The sequence below is a fragment of the Charadrius vociferus genome, unplaced genomic scaffold, assembly GCF_000708025.1.
Source record: "Charadrius vociferus isolate BGI_N301 unplaced genomic scaffold, ASM70802v2 scaffold200, whole genome shotgun sequence".
In the NCBI taxonomy this organism is placed as follows: domain Eukaryota; kingdom Metazoa; phylum Chordata; class Aves; order Charadriiformes; family Charadriidae; genus Charadrius; species Charadrius vociferus.
In genome coordinates this window covers 331099-348049 of record NW_009646515.1, presented here as the reverse complement: position 1 = coordinate 348049, position 16951 = coordinate 331099, and the positions used below count along the sequence as shown (strand labels likewise).

General features: G+C 38.3%; 2 protein-coding genes across 2 annotated transcripts in view; one reads left to right on the top strand and one right to left on the bottom strand.

The window, feature by feature from the left end:
* Positions 1–2255, bottom strand: part of SYAP1 (synapse associated protein 1) — a 24892-nt gene extending 22637 nt beyond the window's left edge. Inside the window, exon 1 of the mRNA XM_009884769.1 lies at positions 2231–2255. Within this exon, the coding sequence (XP_009883071.1) occupies positions 2231–2255 (25 nt within the window). The remainder of the gene's footprint in view (positions 1–2230) is intronic.
* A 232-nt stretch (positions 2256–2487) lies between these two features.
* Positions 2488–16951, top strand: part of CTPS2 (CTP synthase 2) — a 73895-nt gene continuing 59431 nt past the window's right edge. The window contains exons 1-8 of the mRNA XM_009884674.1: positions 2488–2687; positions 4909–5079; positions 5364–5464; positions 7288–7404; positions 8772–8855; positions 12034–12114; positions 16026–16177; positions 16422–16554. Of these exons, the coding sequence (XP_009882976.1) occupies positions 2522–2687; positions 4909–5079; positions 5364–5464; positions 7288–7404; positions 8772–8855; positions 12034–12114; positions 16026–16177; positions 16422–16554 (1005 nt within the window). The 5' untranslated portion in view covers positions 2488–2521. The remainder of the gene's footprint in view (positions 2688–4908; positions 5080–5363; positions 5465–7287; positions 7405–8771; positions 8856–12033; positions 12115–16025; positions 16178–16421; positions 16555–16951) is intronic.

Here is a 16951-nt window from a genome sequence, read left to right as displayed (position 1 = left end):
GCTCGGCTGCCGCCGGCCGCTGGCCGGAGTGCAGGGCTTTTGGGGTGGAGGGCTCCGAAATCCCTGCTGAAGAGAGCCAGCTCTTGTTGGTGCGACTAAACGGAGTAATTCGTGTTCCTCTCGGCTTGCGCCGATTTCCAGTTCCCAGCAAAATGTTTGCTTCCAGTAGCCTCTTTTTTACTTTTTTTTTTTTGCTTTCCCTCCCTTGTTTCCTTCTCACAAGTCACTGCCCAAGCCACCTGGAGTTGTTTGGTTTCTATTGCAAGTAAACACTTAAGCTGCTGAGAAATTGCTATTCTTGCTAAAATCACAGCGAGATTTTCATTTTGATTGCTGTAAGCAAGGTGACAGGCTTTGAAAGTTTTGAAGTGGCACGTATTCAAGATTTATACCTGTGGAATTAATCCCCCCCTCCCCTTTGAACATGGCTTAGTTCATTGTGAAATGTTAATGTTGACAACTACATTAGCTAATTTATGAAGGAGGAGTCTGAAACGGAGGAGGTAGGCTCCAAATCTTAAAATCTATGCTATTAAAAAAATATTTACATGTTAAAATTAAATAGCAGGGAAAAGTTAATTCCCAATTGTCCTTTTCTCCCGATATAAATACTTTTGCTCATTGTGGTCTTCCTTTTGTCTATATTGACCAAGGAATAATAGTTTAGTAGTTCCTATTATCAATCATAAGAGCGTTGATAACAAGCATCATTACATTCTTGAATTCTGTCTCCTGAAGATCCAGGCCTTATTTATGTTACTGCAGTATAGTAAGAGGAAGAGCCACGTTTGTCCACCAGCTGCTGCTTATTGCCAGTGTTTGAAGAACCGTATTGCTTTGATTTATCCTGAGCGCGTTTAGATCATGTGCTGTTGCATGTTGTTTTGAATGAATTAGGTAGTTAAGGAAAGATTTTCTTCACCCTGGAATTTTTGCTCTGTGGTGAGCCGCACTGTCATTGTTCAAAAATTATTCCAATGATTAGCCTCCACAACTGCCTGAACGTAATGTGAATGCAATTATGGATGAGATACACACAACATCATTCTGTTTCAGAAGAATTTTTAATTGGGATAGTAATTATCAGGTTTTAGGGCATGGGAGTGTCTCCTCATTGTCTGTTTTAATAGTTCTGGATCCCTCACCATTCATACTCGCACAGTCCAAGGTGGCATGGGTATATTAGCATCTATTAGATTATTTCCCCCACCCAATCATATGATTTGCCTAGTATGATATTTGAATCTCTTAGTTCATAGCAGGTCCTTTTTTTTTCAGTTTTAATTATCCAGGCTGCTTACAAACAATGACATTTTCAAGAGAGGCAGTTTCTGTATCTGAATAGCCATTGTTGTTCATGCTATTAGTATTGTAGAGCATTGTGAAATATGATGGTGTATCTGATCAAGGCTTCAGAACCACAATATGCATTAAATACTGTATTTATGTCTTCAGGATATAGTGTTTGTGAGCACTTAGTCTTGTGAAGAATCATTTATTTTGTGGTCTAGACCGGGAAGCAGAAACTGACGAGTTGGCCATGTTGAAGGCCACATGCCATAGCTCTCAGAGCTGCTCTGCTCAGGGTTCTATTCTGAATGCATTATGCTAATATGTGTCATAGCATCAAGTGTTTCTCTAAATCTGAAACTTTAAACAGATACAATGTTGTTTTCTAGAACAGCATCAACTCTTAACTGGCCTCATTGTCCAGAGATGCTAGGTGATTCTTTTTCTGATGTTTTCTCTCACAGTAATTACCTGGAGAGGGAGAATGGGTAGGTATGTGAAGAAAGAACTCGAGACTATTGATCGGTAATATACTGTAGTATAAATATGGATGTTTTGGTTCAGGTTTTCTTTTCTGGTATCATGTTCTGTTGATCTGTAGGACATTGTAAGACTTTTGTTGAAATACTTGATATACTGTGAGTTGGAGAAGTGAAAGCTGCTGAAAAATGGAGTGGATGGTATAACATTCTGATTTTGATAAATATTTGAAGCTACAGCTACTATTTTTAAAGGTAAAGCTACTGGGTGGAGAATGTGAGTGTTCTGGCTAATGTAGCAAGGAACAATCTTTGAGCTAGCTTCTCAAAACACATCTGAAATGATTAACATCTGTAATTTTGAAAGAATCCAGGGTGAGATTCATCTTGTCTATCTTGTGGTTCTAAAAGTTAGCTGGCTTTTCCTGTTACAGGAGAGGAATAGGCTGGATGAACTGTACCTCTGGCATTTCCACAGGGCGGCATATCAAAACGGTATCTGTTTTTCCACTGACTGCGGAGTAGGCTTAGGCGCTTAGCTTACGTATCAGTGTATAAGCTGGGAGAGAGGAATCCTACTCCCAGATTCCAAAATGGCGATTTTGTTTTCTGTTTTTGAAGGTTGTTTCAGCTTAGATTATTTGCATACTGAGGCTGTATTCTTTCCTGGCATAAATTTGCATTCATCAGATGTATATCTCTGTCATTGTAGATTTCCAGCTGAAGATCAGTGTGCTTGTGCTGGTTTTCCGATGAAGTACATCCTGGTAACCGGTGGTGTCATCTCAGGCATTGGCAAAGGGATCATTGCAAGCAGCATTGGCACCATACTGAAGTCATGTGGTCTACGTGTCACTGCAATCAAAATTGATCCTTACATAAACATAGATGCTGGAACATTTTCACCATATGAACATGGTATGAAGGGCAGTGCTGTTCCCTTTTGCATAAATAATTATATTCACAGTAATGTGTTGGGGTTTTTGGTTTGTTTTGTTTGTTTTTTAAAAAACAGTAATGTGGTAGTTATTAGTCATTTTATAGTGTTTTTGGCAATGCATGTTTGCTCCTTACTTTGTGTTCTCAAGGGCATTGTCTGCTCTGATTGAGGAGAGGAGAAGCCCATTTGGTGAAGATACTTTTATGAATAGATGCTTCCTTCATATAAAGTACCACTTTGTTGGGAAAATCCTAGCTCTAGGCCTTGTTCAGTCAATGCTACCTTCAGTTCAACTTGATTTTTTTTTAAAAAAGGAATAGTACTGTAAAACTTTTTTTGAAACAACTCCTTGGTGGTTGCTTGTGAGTGCTGTTACCTGGATGTTAGTTGTCAGTGCCTCTAGCGTGTCTTCATAAGAATTAGATTAAGTTCCCATTTTAGACAATAAGGATCTAGTCAAAACCATTATTGAAGCTTAGAAAGCTAACTAGTGATTCCATTTTAAAGTAGATGCTTAGTTTGGTTGGTTAGTTCTCTGAGCTATGTCGGTTCTGTTGACTACATTGCTGATAAGCTGCAAGACAGTCTGAAATGCATTTATAATTTTGAATGTTCCTTCAGCTGTCTGTCTTGTTACTTGTACATTTATTGAAAACAATGGTTTTCAAAGTTCCAAAGTACCTTCAGGCAATAGATATTTCTATTTTTTTTTTTTTTTATTTGTCGGACTTTGTCTGCTTACTTTTAGTCCAGACTGAAATTTTTGGAACTGCAGATAAACGTGTTTATCTCCTGACTGAAAGAAGACTACTTTTCTTTTTAAGTGGAGGTGGTAACCTTTGGTGGTAAAACTATTGTGGTGACTTGAGGTTGTGAGAATGAATTGCTCCCCTGGATCAGGTACAAGGGAGAGGGGATACCATGGCATGTAATACCAACACGTGGGGTTTTTTCTCCCTCTGTTCACTTAAGAGTTTCCTTGCTTGTGAAGAAACACTGGCTTGCTGGGTACTAAGGAGGACTTTACACAAGCCAGAGTGGCAAGCCTCTTTTGTTAACACTTTGGGAGAAATATGGTTGAGCCAAAGGATTTTTATTTGGTGATTTCCGGTTAACTAAAAAAGAGGGATTTTTAAAGATTTTTTTTTCATTCTTCAAGGGCCTGCTTATGAGAAATGTTGATTGCACTCTGTATCTGTTGCCTTAGATGATAACTTACTACAGAGGAGGTACTCATTGCCTCACAGGATCAGGCATAAATCTTCCACTCTGTTGTATACATTGTGGTGTTTTCATTAAACTGTTAATTGAAGCAGACTGTTGTCCACATCATATTTCTGTAGTCCACACTAAACCTTCAGCTGGATTGCTTTTTTTTTTTTTTTTTCCTTGTACATTAAGTCCTATAACTTGTTTAGCCATTGATTCATTGGGTCATGGCAAAATACTTTATGATTCTTCTGAAGAGCTTTCCAGCCACACCTCAAGATCTAGCAACTTTAGTTCTTTCAGAAGTTGACTAGATTCAGAATTTAGAGACTCTTTAGAGGTCTAAGAAAAGTCTGAACCTGAAGGATATTTTCACTAGATTTTTCAGGGTCAGGAATAACCCTTGCTGTGGACAGTCAACCAAATATACAAGATGAAACAACCGGATAAGAAACAGTGATCACTTTTGAAAAAGCATTTATGTTCATCATAACTTTACTCCTGATCCAAGTCTTAATCATTAAGATCCAAACAACGTGAATTTATAGTGAAACACTCTGAACATGCATAAGAATTAATGCTCATATAAGCACAGTTTTTGACTGCCACATGCAAATAAGTATTTTATTTTTTGCTGATTTATGATTCCTGGAGATTGTTTTCTTCCAATCAAGGATTGAATCATGCTGTTGAAATGCTGGTTAAATATTTTTAAGTCACTTAAATATTTTGGCAATATAACTTAAATTTATTTGCAAAACTATATGTGATTGAGGGATAGGCATTCGATGTAAAAGTCGTGACTTGGATATTAAGTCACTCAGAGTGACAACACAGATTGAGTTGAAGCATATGCTTTATTGATATGTCGTGATATATAATTTTAAAAAACATTTCTTTGATATTAAGATAAGTTTTTGGTATTTCTGCTGTTTAACAATTTCTGATTATTTTATTGCTTTTCTGTCTGTTTTCACTTTCTTTTTTCAGGTGAAGTTTTTGTATTGAATGATGGTGGAGAAGTTGACTTAGATTTGGGAAATTATGAGAGATTTTTGGACATCAATCTCTACAAAGATAACAACATCACCACTGGAAAGATATATCAGCATGTCATTAATAAAGAAAGACATGGTGATTACCTGGGAAAAACCGTTCAAGGTGATATTTTCAATTCTGTGGGATACTAGTCCATTCAGTCTTCACAAAAGAGTGATCAGCTAGAACAAGCTGTTCCTTGCTGCATCATCTTATTCCTTTCTCCTTCCCACGAGATACAGGCATATTCTTGTAATATTGGGCTTCTGGGTTCAAGGAAAGGAGGAATAGAAAAGGAGCTAGTAGTCTCCTTTTGACTTTCTGCTTGTTTTCCCTCTTTAGCATGCAAAAACTGGTATATGGGCCTAAAGTAAGATATGCTTGCCTTCTTTGGCTTTGTCTTGTAGTTGTTCCACACATCACTGATGCAGTTCAGGAATGGGTAATGAATCAGGCAAAAGTTCCGGTGGATGATGACAGAAGAGAGCCCCAAATTTGCGTAATTGAGGCAAGTATGGAACCTTTTAGGATATATATCCGCAGTGAACACAAAGAACTAGCTTGCTTTCTCTTTGCTACTTACTGTAAGAGGTCAGACTGAAGTTTTATGGAGACCAGCAATGCAAAGACATGTTTTATTTTGTTCTTGTTCTGAGAATGATAGGCATCATTATCCCTACAGCTTCTTGGCTAAATTCCTTCTAGAATACTGCTGAAACTGAGCTGCTTAACAGTTTATAAAATTAAAGCAGCCAGTTGCTATAATGTGAAGTATCTATTCCATTCTATTTGACTGAAGCATTATACTGTTAATAATATTGAGAAAACTTGAAATCACCTGTGGTCAGTAGGAGAGCCTGTAACATTCTAGCTTTCCATATGGCTTCCAATGGCCATCATGTTGCTCACGGTTATGTTTAAAGGAATGTATTTAAACACTGTATAAGTTACTTTCCCACTTTCTGGTGTTATTTTTAAGATCTTTGGAGGCAACTTTATTAATCACTTAACCTGCTGATGTTCTGTGCAATGGAAATAATGAGTATTACCCATCCTTAGTAGGGTGTTGAGACAACTGGAGGAAAGGCAGTCAGTAATTACTAGTATTACTGTTACAGTGGAAAATACAGAAAAATATTATACCTGAGAATTTGAAAGAAAAGTATGTTATAGATTTAATGCCAGAAGCGACCACCGTAATCAATAGCGTGATAAACCTTGTGTCCCAGGTCACAGAATTGCTCAGCATTTCTTATGCAGAAGAATCTGCCTTTATTAAAATATACTTATTGGTACAGCTATAGACCTTTTTTATGATGTGCACAGTAAAAGTCAAACATTTCATTTAAAACAAATGTAAAAACAGTAAATGCAGAAGTTGCAGAAATATATTAATGTGGTGGGATTGTCAGTTCTTTAACCTCAAACTTAATTTTCTGTTTCCTCCGTATAAGGGTTGGTTGGTTTGTTGTTTTTTTTTTTTTTATTTTATTTTTTTGTTATAGATCCAGCCTGGTAAAAGTATTTTTCTTCAGGACTTTATGGATAATTGTAATGTTTTTCTATGGCAAAATCCCGAGGGAGATAGAGTCAGTAGAAGTTTTTCCAGTGCTGTGTGAACATAAATATGCAATTCTGTCAAAAGCCACTTGGTGGCGTAGAAAGATCATTATGAAATACAACTCGTTCATCAGATTTATGTGCTAAACACTGGTTTATTCAGTGCTTAGTCTGCTACAGCTCTTTGTGTCTTTAAAAGACATCTAATTTCTGTCTTTGTAAACAAGTTTTATCATGGACTTAGTCTTGGGTTTTGGTTTGGTAATAAATATTTTATAAGGCTTTTATAATGTGAAATACTGTTTCATGTTGTCCATATGGCATTTATTGATGTTGGAAAGCTATGATAGTATTGCTAGATGTCTGTATCTTGTTGGTCACAACTGTTGATTAATCTGACAGACAGGAAAATAAAATTTTTCTGTACAAAAACCTTCACATCAGCTTAACTATTGATTACTTTTTCACCACTTTGAAGATAGTGTGAAAGCACATTATTCAGTAGCACCACACACCTTCCCATGGAAAGCTTATGTCTTTGGTGTAAAGTGAATATAACAAAACTGGAAAATTGTTTTATATTTTCCACTGGAAACAAAATGCGCAGAACAGATGAGGGTTCTTTGCAGAGTATGCCTGCAAATTTCAATTGTCAGGTTTTTTTTAAGATAAACATTTCAGAAAACTTGTTGAGTATATAGAGGTACACTTTATTTTTTTCTTTTGTTTTTGCTTTCTGCCACTCTGACATATCCAAGCTTTCTTTTTCAGCTGGGTGGAACCATTGGAGATATTGAAGGAATGCCATTTATTGAAGCGTTTAGACAGTTTCAGTTCAAAGCAAAAAGAGAGAACTTCTGTAATATCCATGTTAGTCTCGTACCACAGGTAAGTTATTAAAATCAATAAGATAGATTTTACTCTGTATTGGGCTTTATATTTGTTTACGTCTCCCATTAACCCTTTCATGCTGGAGGGCTTTAGAGACAGAGGGATGAAACCCAGCCAGACTGGGCTAAATAAAGGCCTTGATAATTACTTTATTATTGTGAGAATCCGTTATAGTGTTGAAAGTTACAAAAAAAATCCCTTATCAACACTAATTTATCTAGAAGGCTAAATAGAGTTGTGCTTTGCACTGGAAGGTGCTGGTACATTATGAACCCAGTAAGAAAGTCACTCAAGACTCTCTAAGGTATTTTTTAAAATTCCATTTGTTAGCGCTAACAATGTAAGGAGAGAACGGTATAAATGACCTTACGTCCCTCTAGGTGGCGGGAGCCCCAGGTGGTGTGGCATTGAATGGCCCTGGCACAGCACGCTGGGCAAACCACATCCGTACAGCAGTCTCCCTTTTCGGTCATTTAAGCTAATAAATAATTTTACTGCAAGGAAAGAACTGTATCATTTTCGCTGTCAGATGGAAAGGATTTTGTCATGAGAACTTTTCACTGCATCGCTAGATAAAGGCAAGGCCACCCAAGTGCTGCAATGGCAGGTCCCGAGTGGGCACTGCCGTTTGGATTTGTCCTGCGCCCAGCCAAGGGATTTGTGCAGCACAGGCCTGGGCTTCCTCAGCTGAACGCTGATGTGGATCACTAACTCCTCGATGTACAATGGTCTTCCCGTCAGTACCAACTTATTGTACAGGGCTAAAAGTATTTGTCCATTCAGACTCTAGATTTTACTTCACAAATAGGTTTTCGTATTATTTTAAGAGGTAAGTATTCGTTGGGGAGATTTTGGTAAGCAGAGGTTGGTAACGATCATATGATTGCACCTTGTATAGATAAAAAGAGAATTATTAACCAGTGCAGCCATGGATTAGAAGATTGATCAGCAATCGGTGGGATTGATTCTGTGTATTTGAGAACAGAATTATTTACTACTGCTGATTATTTCCAAGGACAGTCACTGAAGGCTTTGTGGTATGTTGGACATTCTCCACTTATGAGGAATATCCAACTTTTGGAATATTATTCTTCTCCCACCTGAGTCAATGATATTGAAACTTTACCTCTGTAAGAAAAAATAAAATAAACCTGACCTGAGTTAGGGCTGTGTGGTTTCTTCACAGAATTTCTTATATAGGTAATAACAGTGGTGCCATTTCTGTTTCTGGTGTATTGTGTCTCTTTGGATGTGCTTACTTCCTGCAAATATTATTACTTGCAATGAGTTTTCTCTTTTAACCTGTAACTGCTCTGTTGGTAGATGTTAATTGCTATTTGAGCTTTCAAAATATGTCTTTGCAGCCTAATGCCACTGGTGAACAGAAGACAAAACCAACACAGAACAGTGTTCGAGCACTGAGGGGTCTAGGCTTGTCTCCAGATTTGGTGAGTCAGTAAATGCAGATTTTTATTTATAGGTCATCTACTAGCATCCTTGCATAACCTGTGTCCAAAGTGTAAGCCTTAGTCTCCCATAAGAGTCAAGAAATTTAGAAGATATGCAACATGTATGCAGCACTGCTTCACTAAAGTCACGGGAAATCAAATTACTCAAACTTACTCCAAGTTTACTTAATTCGACTGACTCCTTGCAATATCTTGGGACTGTAGCTATGTTCTTCTTCTAAAGGGATCTTTGCAGAAAAAATCATTCTGCACTGCTAAAAATAAAGTCTCAGTTCACTTTGTGGGAAGACCTAGAATGCTGCTGGCTTCTAATATTCTCTCACAAATTTCTTTTTATGCATGATTAAGAAGAAGCAATCCTACCTTTGAAGTACAGCTTTTAAAAATATGCCTGTTTGGAATATGTGGGTGAATCTTCAAAGGGAGCTTCCTCAATGTCTTTCTTGTGTTGGACTTGCACTGTGTAGTATAGCGAACCTAAAGCCAGCAAGTTTCACCTTGTGCCAGTTGGCAAACGATGACAAATGCTCAACTCCTGCCATTCTCTCTCCCTAGTGCTCTGGAAATGAGCATGTGCTTATTATGTGGATGCACTGTTTGCCTCCCTGGCATTTCTTCTTGGGAGCAGAGGGGAGACAAGTAGATTGCAGCTCCCTGTTGTGATACCTGTCTGCCATTGGAGATGTTAACCTGCTTGGTCAAGTGTTGACAGCAGTGAAGCCAGGGGAGCACAGCTTCAAATGTCAGTACAGCCCCAGTTCAAATTTATGCTTCATATCTTCCTGAGCTGCAGCTAGTGCAGCTGGAAACACACTGTGTTTCTAGGTATGCTTCAGGAACAGAAAAGGACGATTTTGCTCTTTCGTGTGAGGCTGCTTGTTAAGTCAAAGAATATTTTCCATAGTTGTTTCTGGAAATTGTTGAGCAGCTTACAGTTGCATAAAGTCCACTGGGAGAAAAAGTTTCCTAACCCTTCTCAGAAATGAAAGAGTAGTGAGAGTAGTCACTGCTTCTGTGTAGTATTTATATCCTCAAAAAGGAAAATGATTCTTAAGAGGACAATTACACAACTAAATCATATGTTGTGCTTCTTTCTGATTTTTTTTGAACTCTTGCATTTTACATTTATCAAAAAGCACGTTTAAAACTGCAAAAACAATGGTTTCATAAATAGGATATGTGAAGGATGTGTTACGTTGCTTCAGATTCTTGTGACCTGTTAATTGTAGTCAGCTTTTGGAGAGAAAGACTTTTGTTAATGCGATGCTGCTCTATATTCCAAGCTTCAGGGCCTAAATTTCAAAATCCCTCTTGAGGTGCTAATTGCATATTGAAAGTTGCATGTGATTTTTGAAGGCCTTTAAGATAATTGCTAGTGCCTGACTTCTTTTTTTTTTTCTTTTTTAATCCCAAAATTAATTTTTAAAAGCCTGTTAAGTAAGTGTATGTGTGTGTGTAAGTGTAAGTAGTAAAAAGAAAATGGACTAATGTAGTCACTTTCTCACATCTTGAGTTCTTGCCTTGGGCAGTTCTGGGACTGCCAGAAGCAGTACTTTTTCTTTCCTTTTGTTTTGTTTTGTTTTGTTTTGTTTTGTTTTTTTTCAAACTGCTGCTGTTGACCACTAGAGCACAGAGGGATTACACTCTGAGCGAAGCCTCTTGGCGCTGTTGTAAAGTTGCTTGGGCGCTGCTTCAAGAGAATCTTTAAATGATTGCTGTCTTGGGCAGGGGCCCAAGGCCAAGACAACACATGGGGAAGCTCCTAGAACAGCAGTCAGGAGGGCTTCCTTCCTAAGCTGTGCTGCCAGGCTGCCTGATCTAAACTTGGCTCGACTGGTCCTTAACACCTGCTGCCTCGCTGTCTGGTCCCAGGCTTCCCCGAGGTGGCGTGCTGGGCCAGTCTCAGCTGTGTATGTGTTAGGAGCTTTTCTGTTCTCCGTGTGGTGTTCTAAGCTCTTAACGAATACACTATATCTGCAGATTTAATGGGCTCTGTTACAGCATTTTGAAAACTGATTATACTCTTGTCAGTGCTGCCCTATTCAATTGAATTGTTCCTCATCTTCTTTGTATTATGTTTCTTTGAGATGCATCTCTGCCACTGTTACTGTAGTTTCGCATTTTCATGCTGATTCTGATGTTTTTGATTTCTGTGACTCTTAACTTTAAATTTGTCTCAGCGAGATGGATGATAGATTTCAGAGTGGATTTAATCATGTGCTTATACTGTCAAGGTTTATGAATTATGTCTTCAGACAGTGCCCAATTTTTATGTATGTTGGGCTTAATTGAATAGCATGTACAAATTGTTTCATGATTCTTTTTTGATTATTAGAATATGCACTAATTTTCCCTTATACTTGGCGTTCTTTTTCTGTTTCTAGAATTTCTTGCAAGGGTAAGGGAAGTTAATAAGTCGTCATCAATATCAGTGTAGCTAAGCTGCATTCTAGCAAGGTGATCATAATTTACGTAATGCAAAAAATCATAAGTGACATAATGCAAAAAAACCCTTTCTACAAACACCAAAACATGTGCTTATTTTCTTTATTGGTAAAAATTACCAGTATTTTCCAAAATTCCCAAGTTTTACATGTATCAGCAAAATAATAGCAGAATAATTGCACCAGGAAAAAAACCAAAAAAACCCATAAAATTATAAAATAGTTTTCTCATCTTCAGACTCTTTTTATCGTGATGTGCAAATTATGAATTACAAAAAGGTGCTGAAGTACTGAAATAGAAGCAAACACGTATATAAGCTAAGTGTTACTGCTCTAAATTTAGCTGATAAGATCACAATATTTCTTTTGGTTCATCACATTATTCATACTTACAGAGCTGCTAGACTTTCGGTAAAGAGTATTACAATGGCAGCTACAACAAAGGAGAGCATAAGGAAGCAGTATTACAGAGAACACCAAAGAAAGATTAATAAAAGTAGGTCAGGATGGGCAGGTGACTGATTTACTTCTGCCTTGCTAGATATTTGCGAACTCTGATACATTGTACCACTCCAAAAGAGGGCAAGAGAAAAAAAGGCACATTTGTTTCTGCTGTGCTTCCAAAGGAGGTTAATCCCTCCGTGAACAGCATAGAGGATCTTCTGTTGATTTGCCTAGTAAATATTTAAGATTTTTTCCTTCTGTTGTGACAGATTGTCTGCAGAAGTGCAAAACCGATAGAAATGGCAGTGAAGGAAAAGATTTCCATGTTTTGCCATGTGGAGCCTGAGCAGGTCAGTACTTTAATATTTTATTTGTCGTTATTTAAACATGTGAGAAAGCATACAAGTATTTCTTTGCATTTCTGTTTTCAACTTCAGACTGTTTCATTAATATATAATTGTTTTTACAATTTTTATCTTGCTGTAATGTACACTAGAACATTTTAAAAATGTTGGGGGTTTATATGTCTAATTTTATGTCAAACAATCATTAACATTAATAAAAGGAATAGATTTTGAGTGCATGGTTAATTGCTATACATAGTTGAGAAAACAGTGCAGTTTCAATCTATGGTTGGTTATTGTTCATAAATCATCTCAGGTGGTTATAATAATGGGTGAACAAAGTGTGGTTAAAGCTAGGGGGTTTGCTTATGTCCCTAGATCATCACAGCCACATGAACACTCTTACTGTGATGATATGTAATAGGCTATTCATGTCCTTCAACATGCTTAGAACATCTACTGTGTAGTTAATATATCCTTTTATAATTCACATGTGATTTTGGCCGTAATAGTTTTTGTGATTAATTGCAGTTCAAATACTAATTTTGATAAATCAAATGCTCTTTAATATTTTTGCGAGAGCATTTTACTCCTCAATGTAATGGATGATATTAAAGGGATAATAGATGCCAACAGTTATGCTATATTTCAGATTTGTATCAATGTTGACCTCTCTGCAGTGTGTAAGAAAAAGCTTTTTATAGTAAGATTCCAGATGAGGACGTAGAGGGGAGTATGGCTGCTGCTTCCCCCTGCCTTGCTTCTGTCTTACTATCTGTGGAAGACAACACCCTTGAGCTAGCTTCTGGAAAATCCTTCAGAAATACCTTTGTGGTGCCTCTCCAGCCAGAGAGAGACAACTGGAAGTTCAATCAACTGAAAATGGTGTGTGCTTTTCTGGCAGTATCAGGCCAAGTGTAAGCATGTACATACTGACATTCCAACTGCAGTTATTACACCCGTTTAACTGGGTTAAAAGTCCCATGAGTCTTCCCTCAGACCTCCCTGGCAGGGAGGGAGCTGTCTTCATGGCACTGTTTTTTTGGTTTTGGGTTTGTTTTTTTGTTTTTTTTTCCAAAGTTATGCCTTTTAGAGTAGAAGCTCAATAGTTGTACCTGTCAACAGCTTTCATGAGAAGCTGAGTATATGATCCCGAGCAGAGTGCTGGACTCTTCTTGTGCTTCTGAGTAGCTCAGATGTCTATCCACAGCACTGCATTGTGTAATATAGGTGTATATTGTGTAATATAGGCAGCTAGATCCAGTGGACTGAACTGGGGTGCTGCTAGGTACCATACTGTGTTGCAGCCTTATTTTTAATTTCCTTTTTGTAACTGTATTCATCAGAATTCTGTAAAGCCATTCTTAAGTCCCTTGTGTGTCCTAAAATTAATGAACCACTTCTGTATTTTGGAAGACGATGGCCACATGTCTATATATTCCCTAGAATGATACTGGTTTTCTTGTGAAATGAAGGATTAGAGGCATCATCAGTCTTCCTGGAGCTATGTGCAATGGCAGTAGAGAAGAAGCTACAGTTTTTGTGTCTAGAATGGTGGTTTACAATCTCAAGGGGATCAATCTTTTCAGTCCACCTTTTCCATTTATTTGCTGTTGTAGAATCACAGAGTAGTTAAGGTTTGAAGGGAGATCATCTGGTCCAACTCCCTTGCTCAAGCAGGGCCACCTAGAGCCAGTTGCCCAGGTCAGTTATTCAGGCAGCTTTTGAATATTTCCAAAGATGGAGACTCCACAACCTCCCTGGGCAACCTGTGCCAGGGCTTGGTCGCCCTCATGGTGAAAAAGCGGTTCCTGATGTTCAGAGGGAACCTCCCGTGTTTCAGTTTGCGCTCAATGCCTCTTGTCCTGTCACTGGGCACCACTGAAGAGAGCCTGGCATCATCTTCTTTGCACCCTTCTCTCTGCTGTTTCTATACACTGATGAGATTTTCAACACCCATCCCTGAGCCTTCTGTTCTCCAGGTTAAACGCTTCCAGCTCTCTCTCAGCCTTTCCTCATAGGAGAGATGTCCAAGTCCCTTGATCATCTTCATTGCCCTTTGTGGGCCATGGACGTTTTCCAGTATGTCTGTGTCTCTCTTGTACTGGAGAACCTAGAACAGGATCCAGTACTCCAGGTGTGGCCTCACTGGTGCTAGGTAGAGGGAGAGGATCACCTCCCTTGACCTGCTGGCAACACTCCTCCTAATGCAGTCCAGGATACTGTTGGTTGTCTCATTTTCAACTTGGTGTCCACCAGGACATTCATTTCCTTTTCTGCCAAACTGCTTTCCAGCTGGGTGGCCTCCAGTGTATATTGGTGCCTACAGTTGTTCCTTCCCCAGGTGCAGGACTTTGCACTTCCCCTTGCTGAACTTCATGAGGTTCCTTTCAGCCTGTTTCTCCTGTTGGCAGGATGGCAGCATGACCCTCTCGCGTATCAGCCACTCCTGCCACTTGGGTGTCATCTGAAAACTTGCTGAAGGTATTCTCTGCCCCATCATCCACATTATTAATGAAGATGTTAAACAGGATTGAACCCAGTAATGACCCCTGGGATACTCCACTAGTTACAGGCTCTCAACTAGACTTTGTGCTTGCGATCATCACCCTCTGGGCCTGGCCATTCTGCCAGTTTTCCTCGCTGTTTCTCATCCTGCCCGTACATGAACAGGTTGTCTATGAGGATCTTACAGGAGACAACGTTTAAAGCCTTCCTGAAGTCCAGGTAAACAATATCTACTGCTCTTCTCTTGTCTGCCAGGCCAGTCATTTCATCATAGAAGTTTAGTTGGTCAAGTATGACCTCCCTTTGGTGAAACCATGCTGACTACTCCTGATGATTTTCTTGTCTTTTGTGTGCCTGGAAATGGTTTCCAGCATTGTCATAACTAGTCCATGAAGACCACATGCTATTTTGTCCACAGACTTCCTCTAAGTGGATTCGTTTGTTTTTTTTTAATTTGCTTTTATCAAGTGAGTCCTTCCTCCTTGCTTTGACGTATGTGCCACCAAAACAAAAGCAGTGTCTTCAGCCTGTTTCAGGATTATAACATTCTTCATAGTCAGCATGGCTGTAACATAGAGCAGCTAGTGATTCTTTCTTAATGTTATATCCTTAGGATGGTAGCTGCAAAGTTTGGAAGAACAGTTGGATAAGCCTTATTCCTACTGTGGGAGGGCTGTGGTTACCCTATTCTTTTTGCTGTTGAATGGGCACGTAGAGAGGCGTGGGGCAGCATGCATATATACATACTTACGTGATAAACAGAAGTAATTCCAGGATAACTAAGTGAGTATCCTTCCCATGTGTCTCAGGGAAGAGAACACTTACGCTCTGGATTCTGAACTGTATGGTCTCATGTAAGCCAAGTACAGTGAGCTTAACTGCCAGCAGCTTGGACGCAGTTTATAAATGTGTTCTTAACTCAATGGTCCTTGAATGGACTATACTTATTAATTAATTACATAACCTAATTCACTAAGAAAATTCTTTTAGGAGACTTTATAACAACCTAAGAGGGTCTGTTTTGTTAGGTTCCATTTGTGTTCTTTCTTTCCCGGTTAATATTCTTCAAGTTTGTGAGAGAGGGAAAGTGAAGTGTTAGCAAGCATGACTGCTTGTGGGGCCTGATGTTTGTATTAAAACTGATGTGTTGATGTCTTGACAAGCTATTTTTTGTGTGGTGGTGCAATGAAGAAGTGACACACAGTTTTACCTCTTGGGTAACCTTTTCCTTGTAGATTTAGTGGAACCTTAAGTACTGACTGTGCTGCCCTGCTCATTCAAAAGAGAAGTATTAAAAAATTACAATGTATGTAGAATACAAAACACATGTAGTATACAAAAAATAGAGTGTGTTTCCTATGAAAAATATTTAGGTAAGCCTTTTATGTTATGCTTTTTTTTTTTGTTAGGTGATATTTATCCATGATGTTTCTTCCACTTATCGAGTACCAATCCTGTTGGAGCAGCAAGGCATCATTAAGTATTTTAAACAGAGGTTAAATTTGCCTATTGATGACCAGCCAAGTGATCTTCTAATGAAATGGAAGAAAATGGCTGACAGGTATTCTAACTCCTGCTACTTTTTCTAGAAGTGTTTTAATTCAAGTTTGGGTTTTAGCTGCTGTGAAGTCACCAAACTGGACTGGGTTCAGTAGCACGCTGCTGATCAACACCTGTGAATGGTCTGAGTTTAAAAACATTGTCAGTTTTGAGATTTTAGAAGATGTTTTGTGAAGTTAAAGACACTGTTAAAATGTTTTCTTTGTGAATATTGATGTAATAACTGAAAAACTTGTTTTTGTCAGGTATGAAAGGTTGCTGAAGGTGTGTTCCATAGCTCTCGTTGGCAAGTATACAAAACTAAGTGATTGCTATGCATCTGTCTTCAAGGCTCTGGAACACTCTGCCCTGGCAATTAATCACAAACTGGATTTAATGGTGAGGATATTTCTGGATTTTGCGTTCAGGAGTATTTTGAATATACTCTACTAGTTGCTGTCGTATGAGGCAGTTTTAATTCATGTGGAAATTAGAAAATGAATCATGCAGATAAATACAGACTGGCATCTCATGTTTTTAAACAAGTGTTTACAGATTTAATTATTTTATTTGGAACTAGACTTATCTGAAAGGAATGCTGCAATTAACTAAAACAGGATCTGATGAAAAAGCAGACTTTACCTGAAAATTTATATTTACTATCAAAGGTAGGTTTCACTTGTTCCCAGGAGACTGCTTATCATGTTAATGAGATTAGCTAAAGACAGGAGAAAATAGGTAAATTGGAAAGCAGTTTAGTTTCTTTTTAAAATCCGGTGCCAGAAGCTGTTGCTTT